Source organism: Callorhinchus milii, unplaced genomic scaffold (assembly GCF_018977255.1).
Source record: "Callorhinchus milii isolate IMCB2004 unplaced genomic scaffold, IMCB_Cmil_1.0 Scaffold1, whole genome shotgun sequence".
Lineage (NCBI taxonomy): Eukaryota > Metazoa > Chordata > Chondrichthyes > Chimaeriformes > Callorhinchidae > Callorhinchus > Callorhinchus milii.
The window spans coordinates 89,965,551-89,991,534 of record NW_024704742.1 but is presented as its reverse complement, the minus strand read 5'-3'; the positions used below and the strand labels follow the sequence as shown (position 1 = coordinate 89,991,534).

General features: G+C 39.9%; 1 protein-coding gene across 1 annotated transcript in view; it reads left to right on the top strand.

Annotated features, from left to right (window-relative positions):
• LOC103178080 (ADAMTS-like protein 1) overlaps positions 1–25,984 on the top strand; it is a 162,562-nt gene that overhangs the window by 100,631 nt on the left and 35,947 nt on the right. Inside the window, exons 16-20 of the mRNA XM_007892594.2 lie at positions 4,133–4,312; positions 4,944–5,097; positions 6,150–7,242; positions 18,354–18,481; positions 19,613–19,741. Of these exons, the coding sequence (XP_007890785.2) occupies positions 4,133–4,312; positions 4,944–5,097; positions 6,150–7,242; positions 18,354–18,481; positions 19,613–19,741 (1,684 nt within the window). The remainder of the gene's footprint in view (positions 1–4,132; positions 4,313–4,943; positions 5,098–6,149; positions 7,243–18,353; positions 18,482–19,612; positions 19,742–25,984) is intronic.

Below are 25,984 nucleotides of genomic sequence, written 5' to 3'. Positions count from 1 at the left end.
TTTCTGATTCTTTCCTTCCTCGACTTCACCATTTCCATCTCGGGGTATAGGTTATCTACAGATATCTTTTACAAGTCCTCCAACTCCCACAGTAACCTGGACTACACCTCCTCCCACTCCACCTCCTGTAAAGACTCCATTCCCTTTTCCCAGTTCCACCGCCTCTGCCACATCTGCTCTGATGATGTCACCTTTCACACCAGAGCAATTGAAATGTCCTCCTTTTTCCTCGACCGAGGATTCCCATCCACTGTAGTAGGCAGAGCCCTTGCCCGTGTCCGCCCTATTTCCTGCACCTCTGCCATCACCCCTCCCCCTCTTTCCAGAACCATTATAGGGTCCCCCTAGTCCTCACCTTCCACTCCACCAGCCTCAACATCCAACAAATAATTCTCCACCATTTCTGGCACCTCCAGCATGACGCAACCACCAAACATATTTTTCCCTCCCCTTCCGTCTCAGCATTCTGAAGGGACCGCTCCATCCGTGACTCCCTGGTTCATTCCTCCATCACCACCAACAGTTGTTTGTGGAGTCCTGTAGCTCAGTAGTTAGAGCACTCGCTTTGCAAGTGAGAGACCTGAGTTCAATTCCAGGCAGAGGGCGAAACCTTGGGCAAGTTTCCTTACTCCACACGCCTAATAATAATCCCTCCAAAACCAATAATAAAAAAAATTGCTCATTTTCAATCTACGACTGTTTGTGGGACATTGCTGTGCGCAATTGGCTGCCGCGTTCGCCCACAAATATACAGTCAATTCACTTTACAGTGTGTTCTGTGAAGCGCTTTGGGACATCCTCCTGACGTGAAAAGCGCTATATCAAATGCGAGGATTATTATTATTATTTTTATTATTATTATTGTTCTGCTCCCCCTGGCACCTTCCCAGGCCAGCGCAGGAGATGCAATACCTGCCCTTTCACCTCCTCCCATATCAATGTCCAGGGCCCCAAACACAGTTTCCAAGTGAGACAACGATTTACATGTACTACCACCAATGTAGTTTACACCATTCGTTGCTCACGATTTGGTCTCCTCTACATTGGGGAGACCAAACGCAGATTGGGTGACCGATTTGCTGAACACTTCCGTTCTGTCTGCAAGCACAACCCTGAGCTTCCGGTTTCTTGCCACTTCAACTCTCCCTCCCACTCACACTCAGACCTCTCCATCCGCAGCCTCCTACGCTATTGGAACAACTCACCTCCCCCTTATTAACATCATTTTCCCCTGCTTTGTTGCAAGCTCCCCTTTGTTTTGCATCATTAACACCTCTTTAACCCATCATCCCCTGCCCCTTACCCCATTTTTTCCTTTGTCTTCCTTGATCTGCCTCCCCTCTGTCTGTTAGTTTTTAAAAGCCTCTCCCTTCCAAAATTCCCCAGTTTTGACGAAGGGTCATGGACCTGAAACGTTGACTCACTTTCCATTCTCCATAGATGCTGCCTGACCTGCTGAGTGTTCCCAGCGACTTCTGTTTTTGTAGGAATTATTGTTATTGTAATGTCTCATTCTACTGTCTGTAGAATAGTGCTGCATGATAATAGTTCATGCGTTACGTGATATATGGTGACATACATGAGCCAAATCCTATTGAGAAAAACTTACCATAATTTGGAAGATGCTATTTTCAGTTTTCCCACAGTCTGTTAGCCAAAGTGAACTTGAATCTCATTAAATGGCCAAATATGTCAGTGTAAATGATGGTGGTTTCCAGGTGAGTAAGTAGAATATAAAACATCAAGGAACACATGGGAGTGCCTGAACATTCTGTGAAGGAGACATGAAAATTAACAGAGCAATGTTTTCTCAAAGAAAGAGGAACCCCTCAAAAAATCGCAGACATTGCTTTACCAAAGGGCATTTAGGGACACAATGCTTACTGAGAGAAATGTCTTTCTTTTTGACACACACAGGCACATAACTGGTTCTTTGTTAATATTCGATGCGGTTTGTTTGCAACACAAGATTTTTGCAGAATTCACCAGACACTCACTGTGAAATGTTACAGCTCAGCACAATCACTTCTGCTCACACGTTTGTGTAGTGATTAAAACAAAGCCTGACTGCCTTAGCAAAAGAGCTGCAGAGCTACTCCTGTTATTAACCACGAGGGAGCAAAATTATGGACACTGTTGGAAAACTTAGCCCGGTCGATCGCTGCCCGGGCCTGCCCACGTTAATACTCCATCTTAGCTGACACAAAAAATTGTCACAAATTAATGGCAGTAAGCTAGCCATGAGCTGAAAGATGATAGGGAATTGTTGTTGAGATTGTGCAGTCGAGTGGTGCCGTTAACGGTAAGGATTTAGATGGATAAAGGGCAACCAGTTAAGGCCAAAGATGTGGAGATTAGCCACCTGCCTGGTGCATGTTACTCAGACACTGGATATTGCCATCATTACGCATTGTTTAATTCCATTTTTTAAAATTCTAATCTGTTTCTTTTCCTGTGAACATTAATCTTATTTTCCATATCCTACCCAAACAAACACTTTAACATATATGTTCAGAAGAGAAATTGCTTTGCTTTATAACATACCCGCACACACACTTCTTTACTGGTTGTGTTTAGGTCGATTGTGTAAGTTACTGTAATCAGATGAGATGTCATTTGAGAGAGTTGTTTGATCACAAGCCCAATGCTATGCAAAATACACACCAGTGGATAGCAGTAACACATGTTATCCACATCGATTACATTTTAATTCTAACCTATAGTACGGAAAAGAAATAAAACAATGTCAGCTTTATAATATCAAACACATACTGTAGCTGAATAACAGATGTGATGGGACATGGTAATCGTTGGGCTGAAGGCTTTACAGCTCAGCCTGTTCACAGTCCATTATCTGTAAATCTCATTGACATTCGGATTGGTCTGTCCTCTGGAATTTGCTTCTCAAACCACTTTGCATTGCCATCTTCTCTCCCTGCCTTTAAAACCCTCCTCATCCAAACCTCCTGCATTTATCAAGCACATTGAGAGGCATTAATGTCTAATTGGTTGCTGCGTTTTGCCCACAAACATATACAGTCAATTCAATTTACAGTATGTTCTTTGAGAAGTCTAGAAGATGTAATCAGGAGCTATATCCAATGTAAGGGTTATTAGTATTATTATTATAAAAAGCAGTCTAGCAGCATCACTGCTGCCTGACCATTGTCACAAACACCCATCACATAAACTACATTTGCTCAACTCAATCCCTTGTGTATCAGGTAGTCAGTGAGACTTCAGCTCCAATGAGATCTCAGCTCTGAGCCAAAGTCTATTGTATCTGCAATCCCATCCGAATGGTTTCGGATGCCATGGTTGGTAGTTGGCCAATCTGATTGGCTCCAATACTGTATGAGTGCTAATAACAAATCCTTGCATTTCACATTGGGAGGATGTCTCAAAACCACATTGTAAAGTATAGTAGTGTAGTGTATTTTTGTAGGCTATTAACAGACTTGCATACAGCAATGCCCCACACACAGCCGTGAAGTGAATGACCATTTTTATCTGGGGGATTGTTGACCCTTAGGGACCACTGAGAGAAACTCCTTTCTCTTTTTGAATAGTGTCATGGGATCTCTAATTCCACCTGAACGAGAGGAGAGGACCTCAGTTTAACGACTCATCTGAATGACAGGACCTTCCACAACACTGTATTGGAGTGTCAGCCCAGATTGTGAGTTTACAATCCCAATTTAGGGGTTTGAACTCACAACCTTGAACACACAGCCTTGATTAAGGCTGACAACTCATCACTATGAAAAGGGAACAAGAAAAGAATATAAAAGGATAGAGTATGAGGAAATGAGTGGGACTAAACGGAAAGCTCTTTCAGATAGCTGGCACAAGCACGATGGGCTGAATGGGCTGTAAAATTCTATGATTAGTGTGAATTGGAAGTGTGGACATGTTCTCAATTCTGCCAGTATTAACTGGGTAGATAAATGCTGTGAAAATATAAGACTGGTAAGTTAACGTTAAGATGATATTTCTCTGTAGCTTATCTATTTACCAGGGTATGATTGGGATAGGGGGAAGGGAAGCATTTGGCAATATCCCACTGAAGAATTCAGGATAATTGTACTCTTTGCTATAACGTTTGTAAAATAAATTTTCTTTTGTACACAAGTGTTCTCGCAGCTGTGGAGGTGGTGTTCAGGTGCAACAACTCCTGTGCAAACAGAGAAAGGCCGATGGCAGCTTCTTGGATCTAAGACAGGAATTGTGCTCATCCCCCAAACCGAATACCCAGAAAATCTGTGGGATTGTAGACTGCCCTGCTGAATGGTGGCCTCTTAAATGGTTACAGGTAGGACTACCAACTGTAGGCCTGGAATTCAATCTAGCATGCAAAACCATTTTGTCCTAAAGCTTATTGTGACACAGAAGTGAGGAAAATTCTTAAAATATGGTCTTTATTTGGAAGCCCGATTGTGGAATACTATCTTCCAAATAATGGCTGAAATTAAGAATTTTCTCACAATTCTGCATCACATTAAAATTTAAGGCAAAATTGGCAAATAGGCTAAGACTAAGTGAAAATTTGGGATTCTGTATATTTGAGTTGGTTATTGGAGACGTGGCTGCCTACATTTACATTGATCACATTTTTTGTATAACTTATGGGTCTTCCAACAATGCAGCATAACCCCAGCACTGCATCAGAGGGTCAGCCTCACCATAAAAGTTCGAAGTTCTGACATGCGATTTGAACCCACAACCTATTGAGAAGCAAAAATTCTTTCAACTAAACCAGGCTAACATGTATACGTCAAGAATGAGAGCTCTTTTCAAAACTCTCCTTTGAAGACACTCACTACTGTGTCAGTAGCTCCTCAGCACTCAGACTGATGTTTCCTGAATGAAAACAGTGGCTTTCAGTTTTTACTGGCTGCAGAGGTATGGCGTGTAACTTTACCGTCCTTTCCGTGTGTGACCAGTGCTCCAGGACCTGTGGTGAGGGCGTGCAGAGGCGTGACATGGTGTGCACGAAAATGCTCAAAGATGGAGTTTCTATCTCTGTGAATTCCTCAGATTGTTACAGTCTCCCTCGTCCTGCAATGGTCAGGGCTTGCTCTGTAGCGCCTTGCACAAGTAAGTAATCCTTGCATTCAGTATAGCATCTTATAGCATAGCATCAAAATATCTCAAAGCACTTAACAGGATTTACTATAAAGTATATTTTATAGGTGAATGCTACAGCCAATTTGTGCACAGCAATGTCCCATAAAAAGCCATGATGTGAATGACCAATTATATTTGAGGGATTGATGGCCAGGACACCAGGAGAGACTCCCTTCCATTTTCCAATAGTGCCGTGGGAATAGAATGATTTGCCATAGCAGCTGATGTTTTAAAATAAAAGAACGTTTTGACAGCATGATCAATTTCTCCAATGATTTTGAATATGAGGATATTCATACCAAAACCTTTGGATCCTTCACTTGTTTCAATGCTTGTGATGTGATGTGATGTGATGTGATGATTATCAACAGTTGCTGGTTCATTATAAGCCAGTAAATCATGAAGCAGCATTGTGATCACTAAAACAAACAATTGCAGCAGTGGTCAGAATATTTGAATCGATTTCAGAACCAGCTATTGTGGCAAAGTAATGTGACTGTCACGATTCCGAGCAGTGTCTGATTTCAGCTTATCGAATGCCTATCATAGCGCCCTATGTTAATAAGGGGACTTGCACCTTCATCTAAGTGACTTCCTGTAGCTTCAAATGATACACTCAGACTGCCTGGATTGGTCAGAGAAAAACTGGGAGTATTTTACCTAAACCCCAGTATCTTGCATTGTTTCATTAACGGGATACATGAGTTGTCCAAAGATGTTCAGCTGGCATCTTGGAATTCATCTTTAGGACTTATGCCACAGGCCATGATGTGAATCATGTTCGCCCCTGATTCATTCAATGTGATCAATATGATACAGACCACAAATTTGACTCAAGTGTTGGGCAGAGAGAGAGAGAGAGAGTAGAGCATGGTCCATTTCAGAGTAGTGGCGTTATTCTTAACATCCCTCAACTCAATGTGCAGTAAAACACATTTATAAATATATTGGTGGAAAATCTCAATGTCTGGTTCCCCAAGATTTAATTTGCTTTTAATTTCTGTGTCTATTTTGGCATCTAGGGCAGAACAGGAAGGAATACAAGCCCATTTCAAGTGCGGGACCTCATATCCTGGCTCTTCGTAAAGTATATATCCAGTTAAGGAAAGAGAAAAAGCTTCAATTCACAATCGGTGGGTATGCGTACCTGCTCCCGAAAACTTCTGTGGTCATCAGATGTCCTGTCCGAAGGGTCAGAAAATCAATGATAACATGGCAGAAAGATGGAAAACCTCTATCAAGCTCATCCCATGTTATGGTCACTCATTTTGGTTACATCAAGATAAATCGCCTGAAACCAGTAAACATAGGCACCTATACATGCGTGGCGGGACCTGTACGTGAAAACTTTGTGATCAAATTATTTGGAAGCAACAACAAACTGATCGAATTTCCATCATCAAATAAACAGGAGGGAATTATTGGGAAAGGAATCTTAAATGAGGCAGTCAGCCCCAAAGAAAACGGCAGCAAGTCCAATAAAAATGGGTTCTTCCTTAACCACAACAACCCATATGACAGTATTATCCTGAAACTCCTTGAGATGAAAGGTTGGTCCAGGGATCGCCTGGATTCAAGAGAGTCACAGGAATCGATCGAGAAGGATTTCATCTCTGAGGAGGATCACAACCTGGAGGCTGTTGTTCCATTAACATATACAATAGATCAAGAAAGACTAGATGAAACTATCAGGATTCTGTCACAGCAAACCGATGAGCTGAAGGATGTGTATGCTACTCGTTTCATTGCACAGCTAAGCACTGAGATTGCCGGAGGCCAGCTGGATGGCAATGAATCCAAACCAAACACAGATTCCACTTTAGTGGAAACTATGTATCATAAAGCCACAATTGCTGGTCAAGGAACACCAAAACTATCCTCGGTGGACTTGCCCAGTTCTAAAGAATTCATTCACACAGCTAAGATGCCAGTAATTCTGCGGAAGACCAACGACAAAGGATTTCCATTGTCAGCAGAAGTGATTGCTTATGTGGGGCAAACGGTGCTGCTGGCTAGTTGGACACTAAGGCTCGTACTGAGGTGTGAAGCAGAAGGAATCCCACAGCCTGTTGTCAGCTGGGCAAAGAATGGACAAATATTGAAGTACAACAATAGGTAGGATATTCATTTTGATTATTGTGTAAATCAGGATGGTCCAATCTATTGGCTGCTGAGCACCAGATACCCTATTTGAGAAACGTCCATAGACTGCATAAGCCATAAATTTGTATTTCCCTTCCATAAGTATAGCATAACATTTACGAGTTATGGAGGGAGTGGGTGGGCCAGATGAAATGAAGGGGATGGGGTGTGCGAATGAAATCGACCTGCGGGACCACCCTGGCAAAAATTATTACTGTTTATAGCACATATTATTGTTAATTATTATCATTAATAATCATCCTTTCAAGTCAGGAGGACGTCTCAAGAGGGTTACAGGATATACTGTAAATATTATTATAATAATAATCCTTGCATTTGATATAGCGCCTTATCGTGTCTTCGAGATGTCTCAAAGCACTTGACAGGATATACTGTAAAGTGTAGTGACTGTGTGTTTTGTGGGAGAAACGTGGCAGCCAATTGTGCACGGCAGTGTCTCACAAAGTTGTGGATTGCGTGACCAATTTTTTTTGAGGGATATTCTATAAAGTGTAGTGACTTAAGTGTTTAGTGGGTGAACACAGCAGCCAATTCCCACACAGCAATGATCTATTTGTTGCTTTTCATGCTCTTAGTCCCTTTGCCTGCCAACATCACCAGGGCATTCTGCACTCCCTTGCTGACCATTTTTGTAACTAATTGGTTCAAACTCTACAAAGCCAGAAGTGACTTTACAGCATAAAATTATTTATTGACATACTTTTAAACAACTGTAAGTAAAAGCAAACATGTTAAAAAGTCTGGCTTTTTAAGCAAAAATCTTACAAATTCTATCTGTCTTCCCTGAGCGTGGTTGTTTGGGGGGTGGGGGTGAAATTTGAGAGATTTTGTGGTAATTATCACAATGAGTCTGTCAAGAAAAATCATAAATGTATCCCCTTAGGAACCATAGAAGCATCCATATTAATAGCACAGACAAAGGCCACTCAGACAATTGTGTCTGTGCTGTTCGTATTGTGTTGGAACACAAAACGTAACCTTTCTGTGGAGCTGGAATCCTCATAAGTAAAATTTGTTCTGAAATTGCATGGAAATTGATTTCTTTGAGCATTTTACTCCGCCTTACAGAGAGTCAGTACAGTAAAGCTATTCCAAGAACCAGACGCCCGTGGTATTTATCTTCAAGACCATTTTGCCTTAAAGTTTAGGGCAGAAATGTTGAAAATTCTTACATTCATTTTTAATTTAGAAGTCCATTCTTTTCAAGAACAGCGGAAAATCAGCTTCCAAATTGAAATCGAATTTATCCTAACCCTCAATTCTGAGTAATGTTCAAGTTTAAGGTAAAGTTAACTAGCAGTTTAAAACTAGGTGGAATTTTCGGGCTTTGGGGCCTGAAATTTCTCATGTTTTTAGCCAAAGACCATTGCAACTTGCATTTATATCGTGCTTTTGGTATTTGTGGAATCCTGTAGCTCAGTGGTTAGAGCACTCACTTTACAAGCGAGAGACCTGGGTTCAATTCCAGGCAGGGCGAAACCTTGGGCAAGTTTCCTTACTCCACACGCCTAATAATAAACCCTCCAAAAACCCAAAACAATAATAAATTGGTCATTTTCAATCTACGACTGTTTGTGGGACATTGCTGTGCGCAATTAGCTGCCGCGTTCGCCCACAAATATACAGTCAATTCACTTTACAGTGTGTTCTGTGAAGCGCTTTGGGACGTCCTCCCGACGTGAAAAGCGCTATTTCAAATGCAAGGATTATTATTATGATTATTATTTGGTTTGATCCTCAGCTTTTCTTCCTTCCTCATATTCAGTCGCTGGCTCTGTAAAGTGCTTTGAGAAATTTGACGTGATGAGGTGCTATATCAAATGCAAGGATTATTATTGTTATTAATCTCATGACTGATAAACCTAGGAATGAAGGATTGGTGTTATGCATTGTGTATCACTGGGATCAAATGGATGTACATAGATGAGAAGTTTTGTAAACCCAGAGCAGTGAGGAAAACAAGCAAAGTTTGTTATTTATGAACGACAATGCTGGTGATATGTTATTCCTTTCATGCTTTTCATTTCATTCCCATCAAAGATGTTACATGCAGAACATTTTAATCTGTATAGCCATATACTGTGGTGTGATGCATCTATCATTATTAGTACAATATGGGCAGCTTTCTGAAACAAGCATATCATGGGTTGAAGTATTGATTCTTTCAAACACAGATTAGATAGTTGTCTTTTCGCAAATAACATTCTGGGAATTAGTACATAGAGAGTTTGGGACATATGTGCATGCGACCGACAGGAAGGTGGAAAGCGATGGACCTTAGTCTTTTTTTGTGTAGCATTTCTTATGTTCTTGTGGGTTTTATTGCAATATTTTATGACTTAAACGGTTTTATGCAACCATGTGGTCCTTTTTATGTACTTACACAAGGTTATTAAGCAGATTTTTCAACGGGCCATTGAATAGTTTTAGGTCACTCTGGAGAAAAATAACCTGGCAGTCTCCATCCAATTGGGAAATCCAACGGATCCTGTGGTGGTGAATTAACAAGATTACTTTTGACTGCAGAGTTAGCAGCAGAGGAGCCGATAGTAATCAGAGACTTAATTGTTTTGCTTTGTATGTGAAGGCTTCTGCCAATAAAGGAAGATTGTAAAACATGGCCTTTAAAATTGTTATATTCCTGTAGTAATTAAAGAAATGGGATCTGTGTTTTTAAGGAGGTGTTTTTTCACTTAGCAAGGCTGCTGTTTGAGTCTTCCAAAGTGCAACTCAAACCATATTTGTGGAACGAAGGCATTTTGCTATCCTTCAGACAAAGCAAATCCTTAGTATAACATGATAAAAATAGTTATGTTGCATTTTGATGGCTTGTCAGTACTTCTGGACTAACACAAACCAGAAGAACATTTTGCAACTATCCTATCGGTTTGACAACTGAATGCTCATAATTCCCGAATGCAAATCTTAAGCCAATAATTCCTAGTCTTAGCTATTAGAACCATTTTCTTTTCAAATTTTTAACACCAGTCTTAATTTGGAAGCTGGTTCTTTTTTAAGAACTGTGGAAAACCAGCTTCCAAATTAAAGTGAATTTTGAGAATTTTCCACAATTCTACATGATCTTAATTTTTAAAACAAAGTGGTCTTTCAGGCAAAGCCTATGTGGAATTTCAGGCTAATTGTAACTAAAGTTGCTGATTTTACATAGAATCATGGAATCCGACAGCAGAGGAGGAGGCCATTCGGTCCATTGTGCCTGGACCGGCTCTTTGAAAGAGCTACTAACTAGTCCCAGTGCCTGCTCTTACCCCATAGCCCTGCAACTTTTCCCTTTTGAAAGCCATTATCAAATCTGCTTCCACCACTAAATAATTTTTTGGGTAAAAATCAATTCTCTTTGTCTTCCCTTTCTATTTGTCTTCTCCCTATCTACTCTATCAAAACCCCTCATCATTTTGAACACATCTATTAAATCTTCCCTCAAGTTTCTCTGCTCTAAGGAGAACAATCCCAGCCTCTCGATTGAAACTCTCTAGTTTAGCAACTTTTCTGTTATTTTCGTTTCATCTGTTCTACTTCAGAGAATTCCTACATTGATTTTAAACAGTCGTTTATGGGATGATGTTGAGATTTCTTTTGGGAAAGTGACTTTAAGGTGCTGCTTTTTCTTCCGTTTGCATAATGTTTGTATTCACATCAAAAATCCTTAATTAGTTGCATAACATTCTCTTTTCAAACAAGGGGAGACCTTTTCATTCAAAATTAACAAGAACAATAACTTACATTTGTATAGTACCTTTCACGTCAGGAAGACATCCAAAGTTCACTTTTAACCCTAACTCTATTTAAATTGTACTGCAGTGTTATTGTTTCACGAGAAGCGAATTCAAATGTATTTTTTTTCACAAAGAAATCATTGAGTAAAATTGTAGATAAAATTAAAGTGGAGTGAATGGTACTGCACTGGCTGCCTGTCCCAGAGAAGATTGACTTCAAGATCCTCACCCTTATCTTCAAATCCCTCCACTCCTCTGCACTCCCCTACCTCTCTGACCTCCTCTCTTCTCAAAACAGTGCCTGTTGCCTTCATTCCTCCAGGTCTGGCCTCCTCCTTGACCCCTGAGTTCTCCGCTCCACCCGCGGCGGCCGTGCCTTCAGCCACTATGCCCCGAGGCTCTGGAACTCCCTTCCTCACTCCCTTCGCCTCGCCCGCTCTCATCCTATTTTCAGGTCTCTGCTGAAGACCTTTCTTTTCAACCGCGCCTTTGGTCACCTTCCCCCCCTCCCACTGGCTCGGCCCCGGGATCCGTTACTGTGAAGTGCTCTGAGACACCTTCCGGTGTGGAGGGCGCTATATAAATCCCAGTTGTTGTTGTTGTTCGTAGCCATCTTGGCAAAAAAACATGCACACATTCGTAATGGTCGAAATATCAATTGGTGAAATATTGTTGCCTACAAAATAGTATTTTTTTCTAACCATTCACATAAATACTTTGTTTAAAAATGACTGTAAGCTCCACAATAGCTCAATGGGTAGATTCACCTTCTCTGGCACTAAGCCATATACATAAGGAAGATCCCAAGTTTAATTCTGATTCCTTGCTGAATAAGCTGATCTCAGTTAGGAACATGTCAGGAAGGCAACAAATAGCATCAGTATTGCTAGGTTAGTGAGCAGAAAAATCCATTAGGATTCGTATTCAACAGTGCATTGGAAAGTGTTAAGGCACGCTGATGTTTCTCAGGCCCGAAAGTAAAAAATGGCATTAAAACATGGAACACCCACACACTGCCTCCCCTTCATTCATTGCTGGTTCTGCCACCCCCATCTTACTAACAATGTTTTTATCTATGTTTTTATTCAATGTTAAACGAGTATGACAGCCTTTTCTCATTCCTGCTTTCTTCTATATTCTGCAGTGGCCTTTCCTAACTTTTGGCATTAATTACTGCCACTCTTGCCCCCTCCCCCAGATGTTACATATTACTTTTAACGCTCCAAAGTTTGATTTAAGTGAGCTGGAAAATTTATCATCCATATCTAGTTTTATATGTTTAAAAATATATATACTGTATATGCCTATTCAGGCCATAAAGTACAGGTTTTCATATGGCACTCCTAACCTAGTAATGAGACCATATCCTTGTCTTTTTGGTTCCCTCATGGTGCATTTCAGGGTTATTTGAAAGTCAGATATGCAGGAAATTATACATATCCCCTAACTTTTAACTACGAGCAATGCAGTTTTTCTTGAGAAATAACTGGGAAATAATGATTTGTGTGGTGCTTGTTATTGTGTGAACATATTAACCAAATGCACTTCAGTTCCAAACTCATTTATTTCACTCTACATTTGAATTATGTTTCTTCACATTATTCTAATTTAATTTGTGAAGTGCTTATAAACAATATATTAAGTAGTGATGAATTTATTAAATTAATAGAGAGTCATCCCACTCAATTCCTGTTAATCCTGCAAGACAAAGACCTAATGGGTAGGGTGGTCCTAGCTGGATAAGCAGCAGGAAAGCTTACCAGACAGCGATATCAATGGCAAGCTATACGGATTTAGCTGGTTAGACTCCAGCAGCACCCCAACACACATTCTGGGATATCCAAACCTTGGCTCTTGCCAACCTGCACCTAATAATGTCCGGAATTAGGTAAGCAGGATGCATCCTTCCAGAGAGAGAGTGCGCATTCCATGCCAACAAACTTATCTCTGGGATTTCCATGTGTAGGTGGGATGCATGGAATTCTCAGCTTGGTTTGGATGCTCTAAAACATAGTGATGAATTCCTGTATGTGTCAGACATGCGGCTGATGCCCACCCCCCCAAAAGAAAAGTAAAATTAATAGGAACATTAAACTCCTGCTTGAAAATAGCCTCAACCTGAATTTTCTTTCTCCTTGTGTAGAAATCCAGGCCCTGCATTCCATTTCTCTCAGGATCACAAAATCACAAGAGATTCAGGTGAAGAAGGCTTTTCTGCCCATTTGATCTCATCCTAAGATATTAAAAAACAAGGATCTGTCTGCCTTAACTGGATAATAAAAATCCCACACCACTATTTGAAAAGAGAAGGGAGTTTCTCAAGATGTCTTGGTCAACAGTACCCCAAATAAAATTGGTCATTCATTTCATGGATGTGTGTGGGCCATTGCTATGCACAATTGGGCTGCCACATTCACCTACAAATAAACAGTCACTTCACTTTACAGTAAATCCTGTGAAGCACTTTGGGACACCCTCCCAACATGAAAGTAGCTAAAAACAAATGCAAAGATTATTATTATTATTATCATTATTATTATTATTATTATTCTACAGTAGGATCTGAGAGGCTGTCAAGAAACTTGGACTCAAAATTGGACTCTAAAAGGATCCTAAAAGCGATCTATGGTTTGGAAAACAGGCCCAGACATTTACTTATTTATTATGGTAACTGATTTGGGGCCCATTGCCCTTCATTCAGTCAGATATCAGAGAAAGAACTGGCCTGAGGGAGGGAGTGTTTGAGAAGATATTACATATTATTCTGTTATTAAGATATTATTCTGATTCGGAACAGTTGATGTTTCTGATGTGCACAGTGTAGATTAGTTTAAAAGTCATTTTAGCACAATGCGGTCATTACAGAAATAAAGTGATAATTTTTTAAAATTTCACCACTTTTAGTTCATCCTCTACTGGCTTGTGAAATTAACAGCAGTGTCGGAATGAAAACAAGTGTAAATGTTGTACAGTCAATAGCTAAACCTGCATCAACATTATTTGCTTTTGGAACCTACACAGTGGGCTATTCACACTCTTCTTCTGCCCACTGCTCTTTCCCTGCCCTATACCTACAGTGTATCATTTGTACAGCTGAGAATACAACTGAAAATTGTGAAAAATGTATCCCTTAACCGCGCCAAACTGATTAGATGAGCTTCGGAAACCGAACAAATTTCTAGACGGATTGTTAAATGTTAGGAAATGGCAAAATACAGAATGCACAATTAATTACTTCACCCTTTCTGCCGGTCGTTCTGATTTGAAGCAGCCTTTGGACTTTTATTTATTACTAAGAGAATATTGGATGATTCGTGTCATTCAGATGTTTCGATTTTTCAGCTGTTTTCCATCAACCTAACAATACCCAAAGGATATAAATTCTTCCCTGGTCTTTACACGAACAAGGATTTCAGACAAATTGAAATATAATAAATGTGCCCAGGATATTCATGCATAAATCAGAGTATTTTCACCTTTCTCATATTTTGGAACTCCTTGAAAATAACGTTTACACACTTTCCTGTACAGCATCCAGTTGCCTGTCTTTTTTTCCGTGAACCCCTTAGGAGGTTATAGTTAGTTGAAAGATCTGTTCTAAATAACTGCTTAGATTTTTGTTTAATACCTGCCACTGTAAAACCCATTATTTTCCGATTAGTAGATTTATGCATTGCCATCCGGTCTGTTCAAAATATTATCGCAGGGGAAATTAAAACAGTACAATAATAATAATACAGCTATTCACGTTGGAGAATTGCATTGAAATTTAAAACAGATTTTTTTTAAAAGGAAAACATCATGATACTTGAATGTCATAACTTAAAGGAGTCCAGAGATCTTCCAGATCATCATTAAAATCTCGGGTTTGTTTTTGATTTTCTCTCGTAATTTTCATTTCCTCTCGAAAAGGTGCTGGTTCCTGCTGGGGAATGATTTCATGGCACCACCAATTCTCTGGCACCTGGTCTACACTTTATATTTGAGTCTAGACAGGGAATTGCTACAGACTTGCCAACACTGGAGAGATGGAAGCTTCATAGCCAAACCAGAGCCTATCCTCACTCCATGTTCACATGTGTGCATTTTCCGACGGGTCACCGGTGAATGGTTGAGGAACCTTGTCTACTATGTTTCCCTATAAAATGTACTTGATAACAATTATCTGTGAAGTGCATTGAGATGTTTTGATGTTATAGACAAGCGTTATTATTATCACTTGCGAAAGATAAAGCACATAAGCTATCAGGGTAGCTTGTGGGGGCACAATTGGATTATTGAAACGGATATGGAGACTTTTATTTCATGCTGTTGGTTGCTGATGTTCAAACTCTTTGCTATATGTTACGCATGATGCAACCTGGTGATGACTAGGGGTTGTACATTGACAAGGATAAAACATGTCCAACAAAAGTGGATGGTGAGGAGCATCAGCAGTTTGCCTGGAGATGATGTCCTACGACTAACTGGAGAATTGTGCAAACAAAGGATTGAAAACTGCTTCACACAAAGGCTCTAAATACAGTATCAGTAAAATAATGGACTATTTAATTATTTTACTAGTTCTGTTTTCGGTGCCTTTGTGTCCGGTGATGGATCCACCAAGCTAATAGATTTCCAGCAAACCTAACTATTTAGAGCATCTCTGCTTTCATGATGTTTATTCGAGTAACACTGCTCATTAACTGAAGAATATAACATATTCGTGTTGAAGTATATGGAATAATTACACAGTAATACAATCAAATCAGCAGAACTCTGATGCCACAGTAATTTGGCTGAGAATTAAAATACTGCTGAACATTTCATTTCCTATCCATGTGGTACAGTCATTAAGGACAATTGAAGCAAATTCAAGAATTGAACTGTAGAGATGTTAGGTACAAATTTATAAAGTGTACGTGTGTCTGTTTTATTACTCAGTTATTTTTCTCATCTTAAACCACCAGTGATGGATCCACCAAGCGAATAGATTTCCAGCAAACCATTGTCAACTGGCAAATAAAGATTTTATTCTTAAGAGCGAAACTTGAGATTTGAATGGTCTTTATTTAGAGTTAATGGACCATGTAGTAATATCTGGTACCAGCTCCAATTTTCTTTTTGGCATAAATTCTTTCTCTTCTGGTACTGTTTCAGATTCTAATCAACGGCCGACTAATGCTATACCTAACTACCTCTAGAGCATAAAACGTTTACTTTCCCTTGTTGGTTTTGTATTGACCAGCACCAAATAAGTGTGATTCCCCATAGTTTTCTCTCCATGGTCTTTGCCATTTGGGGCACTGCATGACATAGGGTTGTGCTTGGTGCGTGCATTGCGTGAGGTTTTATTTTAACTTGTTTTAATTGAATTACATCTTTCTTGCCAACCTTCCAACAACAGAGCCTAAACTTGGAGCATTTCTACACAAAGAACACAAACTCTTGTAGAAAACGCTCCTAAGTAGAAAAAAANCAATAATAAATTGGTCATTTCAATCCACTACTGTTTGTGGGACACTACTGTGCACAGTTGGCTGCCGCATTTCATCACAAATACACAGTCAGTTCACTTTACAGTCTATTCAGTGAAGTGCTTTGAGACATCTAGAATACATGAAAAGCGCTATATCAAATGCAAGGATTATTATTATTATTATTAAGTAAGTTGCTTCTAGCACAGTACTTTGAAGAAGCATGAACGAAATAAATCTACATGATGAAAGCCAGAACCTACCTCTACATAACCTTACATTTGGTAGGCCACATTATAAGGCATTGGTTTACCAACTAGAGATAGGATGGCAGAAAATGTCAGTTCCAGTTTTTCAGTTTTGTTACAGAAATTTCACCGATACACTTTGCTAGGATTTCCATGCAAGATTTTCGAAACAAGTTACGCAAACTCTTAGATCTTTGCATCCTGAAAAGAGTAATGTATATGGCCAGAGGCAAGTCCTTGTTCTGGGACGATTGTTTTTTAAGTACCACAGAGCAGTCAGACTCAGGGATTGGAGATCAGTGACGTGTTAAAGAATTGCCTCCCGACCATACTGGTATCACCGCAAGGAAGTGAGAATTTCTGGAACTCAAGTATACTTTGTTTTCTGCTATTGCACAAATTCCATTCAGGTTTGCTTGACCTGTCACTTGGGAGTGCTCAGTGTCAGCCCAGCTCAACAAAGTGAAATGGAGAATAATGAAAGCCAGCAGTTGTTGTGACACAGACATCCAAATATTCCAGTGCAAGTGGCTTCCAGCAAGATCGAGGAACAATGTTATAACTTCAAACCCTCTGAGGACACTGGCAGATACCAGTTTCATGACAACTATTAAAACGTTGCAAGTGAAATTAGATGGGTTGCCTGGAATGGATCAATGGTCTACTCCTTCAGATATTCTTAACATGTCAAAATAGTTGACTTTGTCTGTAACTTGCTTCCTCTGTTGAAAAGTAAACTGGAGTGAATTATATTCTAAATATGGTTTTGTATTATGTTCTATAAAATTACTGTATTAACTGTACGTGTTACCTCCCCTCTTCGATTGTCATAAGACTGAAGTTTTTTTCTTCAGTGTGCAATTAATACAATACTCTAAGACTTGCAATGCTGCAGGTGAATTTACTGCTGAGTCCAGGGATCTCTGAGAAATATACTTCTTTAGCAACCTCTTCAAACATTGAGCTAGTCATGTCTATGATACTACTTTAATACCTGGGCATCCAACTAGTAAACACACTTTTCAGAAATCCATTTGTTTATAGCTTGCTCTGCTTTCAAAATTGTGCAGAGTAGACTGTGCATTGACTTTTCCTGGCAAAATTACAATGCACCTGGTCAGTATAGGATGCTCAGTGCAGAAACAAGACTGTAATCTCTCTAGGAGAAATGTATGTGCTTTGTCACTATGAAGGGTCCCTCCAGCCTTATGCTGGCTTAAGGAAATTTTTACTCTGCAGCAAAAGATAAATTTGGTTTTCATGTGTTTCAGGCTATCCAATGTATCCAAATTTAACAATAAAACATATACAGGCAATGACATCAACCAACAATCTGACGACTGATAAGTCAGCCATTTTTCAGAGTGGGAAGCTAGATTAGGATCAGTTACGTTATGTGGGAACCAGTAACATAAAATAAAAATAGATCGAAAGGGACATGGAAAGAACATTAGGCAATCGTAAAACAAATGCTGTCAATTTAGAAACAATCATCTTTTTTTCCTTGGATATCAAAAACAATGCGTCACTACTAAACAATACGCAGATTGTATTTATTGAAGCCTCCGATGTAGATTTAGACAGGACAAGTTAGGACTTTCACTGTTTTTTTTTGTTTGCAGAATAAAACTTCTTCCAGATCAGGCCCTACAAATTCTTGTGCCAAGTGAGTCCGATGCTGGAATCTACACGTGCAAGGCCACCAATCCTGGTGGCTCAGATTCTCTGTCCTCTACAGTTGTTGTCACAGGTTTGCTACTATTGTATAAGAGTACATTTATAATAAAATCTACCTTTATCATATAATACAATGGATATCATTATAAGTTACAGTGCAACCCTATTATAATGCCACATCCCCTTTCTATAGTGCATCCTCACTTGCAGCGCTGGTGTCCTCTGGCTTCTGAGGCTGACTTGCCAGTTTTCTGCGCTAAACAATGGTCAGCTACTGAGTTGTTGGGTCGCTACTGACACACTTCCTGCATATTGCTCTTGCACTCTATCTGCATGAAGCATTGCTAATATTACTTCATAAAGGAAGGGACATCAAGGCGTATGCAGGAAGTGATGTCAACGATGACCTGACGACTCAGAAGTCAGCCATCTTTTTGTGCCTTATTTATACTGAGTTATTGGACCATGTTATAACAAGGCTACCCTGTATTGTAATGCAGTGTTTGTATTCTAAAATCCCCAACCTGTATTTTAATGAACAGTGATAATGGGTTTGACTGCACATATGCGCAATCAGCAGATACGTAGGGAGTGCAGACACAAAGAGGGGACTGACATTGGTGATCACCTGATGTCCTGGAAGTCAGAGTTTTTTAATACAAGAAGGTAAAATTCCCCAAATCCAAATCATTAGGTCACAGTTAACATCACTTCCTGCTAATGTGCATGTAGCAATCATACAGGAAGTGGACAGACCAGTTGCAATGAGCGGGGTCTGCAAAGTTACAATTGAATTTATAGTGAATCATATGGTAACAAGGCTGTACTGTTGTTAGAATGTGTTGCATAACAAAATCTATCTTTTCTTCTTCAAAATGTAATAAAGAATTCATTTGAATGTTTTCCATTGATATCCATCACCACTTTGAGGTACATTTTTTCATTGTTGGCCAAACTGTGTCCATTTGGGACATGAAAGCTCATTAGCAAATATTTTTATGGTTGGATTCACAAGACCACAAAGGAAGCAGTAAGCAATGGCTAAATCTGCAACTATTGATTTTTTTTTAAAAAAAGATTGTTTAGTAAAATAAGTGAGATGTCTTCTTGTTTTTTTTCTGCTCAATGAAGCAAGTATTTTAATTCAACCTTCCTGGTTCTTAAGCTGTTGCATTTCAATAACCAGTTGTTTTCCTTCATACAGCGAAGCCAGTAATAAGAGGATCCAAACATGATTTGGTGAACACTAATTCAACGTCTATCAGCGTGGACGTGGGGACTACTGTGAAGGCCATCCTGGGAGCCAACATCACTATTAGATGCCAAGGAGACGGTAACGATGCTCTTTGAATTAATGTGGGTCGTTTCTGATCACAGTGGGGGCAAGTCACTGTCTGAACATCTTTATTACATTTATGCAAAGGAAACAATATTTCCAAAGATTTATGGATGGTGCTTTCTCATGACAATAGTACATGTCATGAGGAGTGATCTTAATACATGATCGGACTCAATTACATAATGTGTACTATATGTACTGATTACTTGATTGATGAGACAACTGGAAACTTGTCAAATTGAATTGTAAACGTGGGAGATGTTTGCCTTTTTGGCGTCTGGAGAGCTGGATCATCTGGCTTGAATCTTCAGAGCAGTGAAATCCATGGTGAGAAAAGAAGTTTCACCGGTGATGGATTTAGCATCACAGCTCACAGCCTATTCATTGCTGACAGTGAGAAATCATATGTTACAAAGGGACATTATGTAATGGTGATGTGTCACATTTGATGGGAAGTAAACTCTGGTCTTGTCCAATTACTAAATTATACTCATAAATCTATTATCTCCTGCTGTGTGTTTGAGTTTGGCAAGACCCCATCTAGATCCTTAGCCAAAGAATCATGTCAATCCAGTGTACAGAAAAACTTTACTTTTTTAGCCATTTAATTCATATTTGTATACTTCATATACTTATAGTGAGATGAAGTGACTCTGTCATTTGCCTTCAAATACACAGTCACTACACTTCACAATAAATCCTGTGAAGCGCTTTGTGACAGCTTAGTGACGTGATAATGCATGTGATAAAATGCAAGGATTATTGTTATTATCATATCAATAGTAGTTCACTGTACTTTCGATTTCATTGGCACTGTGACTTAATATAAACAGGAATAACCAATTTTCCAAGCTTTGTATAAATCTAGCTGTGTCTGTCTGCGTCTTCATGTGGTGCTCATTTTACATTTTTGTTCCCATTACTCAGACTCATGTTGGTTGTATAATTTCACTAGAAAACCTTGTAGAATAATTTAACTCATTTGAAAACATGGACCAGAAAGTATCCGTTGTTTAAAGTTCCAAACATCCTTAAGAGAACTCAATCATATAATATGTACCAGTATGAAGAAACTCCACCTTGGATCTAGATTTAGCAATTTTTAGTTTTTTTTAGCACTTTTTTTAGTTTTTTTTAGCATTTCAGAGTGCCCAGAATTTGATAAATTGACATTCTTAATTTTGAAATTGATTTTCTATAAGCTCTTTTAAAAACTGCAGAAACTTGGCTTCAAAATTAAAATGGAATTCAACAATTTCCTAACTTCTGCCCACTCTGAAATGCTGGGAAAATACAGTAAATCTAGACTCGAGTGGAATTGCTCCCCATTTATTGCTCTGATAACTCAGGCTTGCTTAATCCTACAGTTACTAGATGAGTCTTGAGCCATCTTATAATAATAATAATCCTTGCATTTGATATAGCACCTTATCACGTCTTTGAGATGTCTCAAAGTGCTTCAAAGAATATACTTTAAAGTGAATTGACTGTATACTTTGTGTGCAAAGTTTTCAGTTCTTGCCCATGCTCTGAAAATATCTCCTTAAATCTCTCTGCTTGCACTCCCTCACTTGACTTTCAAATGGATTAGATAAGATAATGAACATAGAGAGAAAGCGAGAGAGAGCAAAGTTTGAGCTAGCCACTTCCTAAACATATACCTCTTTCACTGCACCTTCAGTCTTCTCCCTGGATGCCTTCTACCCCTAATATGTAGCATGAGGAACTCACCTGTGAATGGCAAGTGTTTTCACCCTCTCTCCACCTTTCCCCAACCAAACAAAAGCACAGGCACGTAGCACTGTTCCTGCATGTCATCAGTCACTTTGACACTCCTATTCCCAGTACCACTGTGTATTCCAGTTGGAGAACCAAGTCATATTTCATCACTTTTAATGGCTGATGTATGTGGCTCAAATGAAGAGTGTTCATGAGCCGTTATAATGCAAAACATGTGTTGATCAAACCTCATATCTCGTGAGAAACTGAACTGTCACTTTATTTAAGCCGACATCTGTGAAAAACTATCATTTTATTGAACAACGTTTTTAAATCGAAAGAAAGGGCAATAATAAAGGGAGATTTAGCAAACTCTGCTGTTTTTTTAAAAAAGGGAAATAGATTTTTCGTTTGCTATGTCCTGAGTTCACCAGAGTGGAGTTAAGAGAGTTACAATCAGCCTTAGTGTTCTTTAGGTAGAGAGACAAAAATTCAGTCAAGAGGTCAAGTGACAAGAGGATCAGTTGGGGTGACTGCCTCTTTCCCCCCCGGAAAGTAAAACTACAAAACCCACTGTCTGACTAGCTCTGTTTATCTTCAACCACTCTTTTATTTTGGGGTCAACATCAGAGGTGAGAGTGCAAAGAAGGAGGCATTAAAGGTGACATTCTTGAAGGATGGCAATTTGACTCAACCATGCCTCAGCAAGAGTCACTCCTTCAGGAGGCAGAGCAAAACAGATAGCAACACTTGTAAGGACTGTAACTGGGAACATATTTTCTTTACTAGATTGAAGTGCGGATCATCCAATTGAGTTGTAGAACATCCCTCTAAACCATAGGCCACATGCTTGCTTACCAAGTTTATTCGCCTGAAAATTCACAGTCACTATACTTTACTGTAGCCTGTGAAGCATTTTGAGACATTCTTCTGACGTGAAAGGTGTTATACCAAATGCAAGGATTAATTTTTTAAATTATTTTCTCGCCCGAGTCTGACTACACATTGTTGAGTGTGTCTTATTTCAGAGCTGGAATGGAATGCAAACCTTGGAGGGATCCATCGTGCTTACCTAATTCTAGATAGTACTAGGCACAGGTTGGTAAGAGCTAGGGTTTGGGGACCTTACAGTGTACGTTGGGTATTGCTGAAATCTAACTGGCTAACACTGCATAGCTTACCATTAAGACCACTGTCTGGCAAGCTTTCCCGCTGCTTTCCCAACTAGGACCACCCTACCCATTAGGGCTTTGGCTTACAGGGTTAAAAGGAGCTGATGGGAAAAATCCCTGCTCCCAGTCATTAGTCTGTCTTAATTCCTGCAACTGAGCTAGGCTGGCTGGTCTGACATCAGACAAGACAGGTCTCCTCGGTAGAATGTTGCTGTGACCAGACTGTCCATGATCTGCATTACTCCAGTTACTAAGGACTGTGTTGCAAAGCTATAACGTTGCCACGGCTAATTTGGTTTTGTAACACTACCCTTCTCTTTTTTGCCTCCTGAATCAATCTCTGAATTTGTAGCCAAATACTCAAGTCGCGGGGCAGAGTGACCCTAGTATTGGCTGGCTCTCTAGTTTTCATTCCCTCACAAAGTGAGAGCTTGAGCTCTCCTCGGCACCGCTCCACAGAGTACAGTTCAAGATTGAGAACTCCATTGGAGGGAACCTGAAAAAANCATGTTTTGTCTCTCCTTCATACAATATATTGGAGTACCAACATGCCACGTCACCGTGCTGCATCTTCAAGTTAATTATTATGAATAATAATAATCCTTGCATTTGATATAATGCCTTTCACGTGATTGAGACTTCTCAAATCGCTTCACTGTATATTTCGTGAGCGAAAGAAAGCAGTCAGGAGTGCACTCCAATGTCCCACGAACAGACATGAAGTGAATGACCAAATTTATTTGTGGGCTTATTGGCCAGAACAACGGGAAAAGCTCCCTTTTGGAATACTGCCATGGCATCTTTAACATACACCTGAATAGATAGACAGTACCTCGGTTTAACATTTCATCCAACTGACGGCACCTCCGATAATACAACACAACCCTAGCACTGGATTGGAGTGTCAGCTTGGACTATGCGATTCTGAGTCCTAATTTGGAGCTTGAACTCACCTGTTATGGGTGTCAGGCTGACTCAGTTGATAGCACTCTCACCTCTAAGTCAGTAGGTGGTGGGTTCAAGCCCTGTGTCAGGACCTGTGAGTTCCCAGTCTCGACTGATACTCCATTGCAATGATGGGGGTGTACTGAACCATTGGAAGTGCCGTCCTTTGGAAGAGACATTTTGAGTCCTCCCTCCCTGCAGCTGCTTGCCATGGTTGCCGCAAATCCACTCATTGCTTCATCCTGGACTTTGCAAATAGGCAAAGGTAAAATTATTATTATTATGGGAATGACAAAGAGGGATGAATTGTTCTATGGCTGCAATAGGACTGACCAGAGTAGAAGGTGTTCCATGTTTGCAATGTGTCTGAGGAGAGCGAGTGAGTCTCCAAACTACTCAGTGAATTAACACTAATAGTGTGAAGCAGCAAATTGTTTTCAACTCTCATCTTGTTGCCACACTGTTTTGATCCCTGTCAGGAATCATGTGCTGGTTTAGCCCATTAGAAACAACTCTAAAATTTAGAGAATTGTTCCCTTACAACACAATATCACATTTATATAACGCCTTTCACTTCAGGAGGAAGTACCAAAGTGCTGGACAGTCAGGGATTTGGACAAGAGTAGGGGTTGGGATCAGGAGGAGTGAAGGGCAGGGAGGGTAGGGGTAGGAGGGTGGCCGGAGGCGCGGTTGAAGAAGAGAATCTTGACGTGCCTTGAAGGAGGCAAAGGAGGGCCTTGAAAGCAAGGACAAGGATTTTCAAATCTACCCTCTGGGGGATGGGAAGCCAGTGGGGATGTTAGGGTCACGGAGTTTGGTGTGGGAGAGAACATGAGCAGCAGAGTTCTGGGTGATCTCCAGCGTGTGGAGGGAAGAGTTGGGAAGGCTGACAAGCAGGGTGTTGGTGTAGTCGAGTCTAGATGTGATAAATGCGTGGATGAGGGTTTTGGCGGCCCGAGGGGAGAGGCAGTGGCGGAGCCTGGCGATGTTGCAGAGGGAAGGCAGAGCAGCTCATGTTCCCTTGCCTTTACCCCACTGTTTCTTTATCCTCTTCTAACTTCAACAAAAATTAGTTTCTCCGTATCCATTCCCTTCCTGGTCGAATAATCATATGATATGTTTCTTCTGGTCTCTTAGCTCTGAGAACAACTTAACTTGCATTAGCCTCTCTTTATGATTCAGTCACCTAGAGACCTAATGCTATGGCTCTAACCGAATCTTATAGTTTAACTTCATTTTTCTTCCAAGGGATTTTTTTTCTTTGGGTCATCATTGGGGGGAAATTGTTGGGAATGAGAAATTTACTTACATTTCACACCCAGCGTTAACCTTAAGTTTTCTCAGTCAGATACAGTGGAGTGCATTTCAATGGGGATCCAGGGATTACCTTATATTTGGCCTCAAAATACAAGTCAACCACCAATCTCAGAAGATCGCTAGGGATTCCCTACTGTGTTAGATGAGTCATTTTGATTATCCACGATTGTCATTCTCTGTCACTATGTTCTCCTCATGATAGCAGGGATGCAGGGATAGAAAGTGATTTGTTTCATATGTTTTCTTTTATTTTTGCAGATAATTTAGTTTGAATCCTTATTTTAAGCCATTCTCAGCAGACCCTGTACATTTAGTGAGAGAATATCCCAATAGCAAATTGTATCTGCCACCTCCTATCTCTCTTATGCATTTGATTTGGTTCCAAACCCAGGAGAAGTATTTTTATTAATTTTCAGACAAATTAGCATAAATTTCAAACTTTAGTGAGTTGGACGGGGTGGGTGGGGAGGAGAATAGAAGGGAAGAAAAAGCAAATGAAAAAGAAAAAGTTATGACTGGTTTGGAAAGATTGCCAGATCAGTTGCGTGAAGATCTTCAGACATCATACTCAAGGTAAATAGTGTCTGGTCAGTCCGAACCTAGAGTACTGCATGCAGTTCTCGTCATTGTGGTGTAAGGAGCTAGCTCTGGCCTGAGATACTTGCAGAAAAGAGTAACGAGAATAATCCCCAGTGTTAGAGGAATGAGCTGTGAACAATCACACAAGCAGGGGCTTTTTCAGCTTTGTAAGATGTGAAAGGCGCTATACAAATGTAACTTTGTTATTGTTGTTGTTTATGGATTTTTAAATGAGAAAATGAGAATACAATATTTTAAATGAGATTAAAAAATAAACACAGAATAATACTTTAGGTTACTCAAAACAAGAGGACATAGGTTTAGAATTGCAAAGGCCAATTTCAGGACAGACACCGGGAAATAATTATTTATCCAGAGAGTAATAATGATTGGAACACGTATGCAGAATGGGAAGTTGAGACCAGAATGCTGGATTCATTTAAAAAGTGGCTTTATGTTGTGTTGGGAAGATGGTAGGATGGATATTCTGGAAGGATAAGAACAA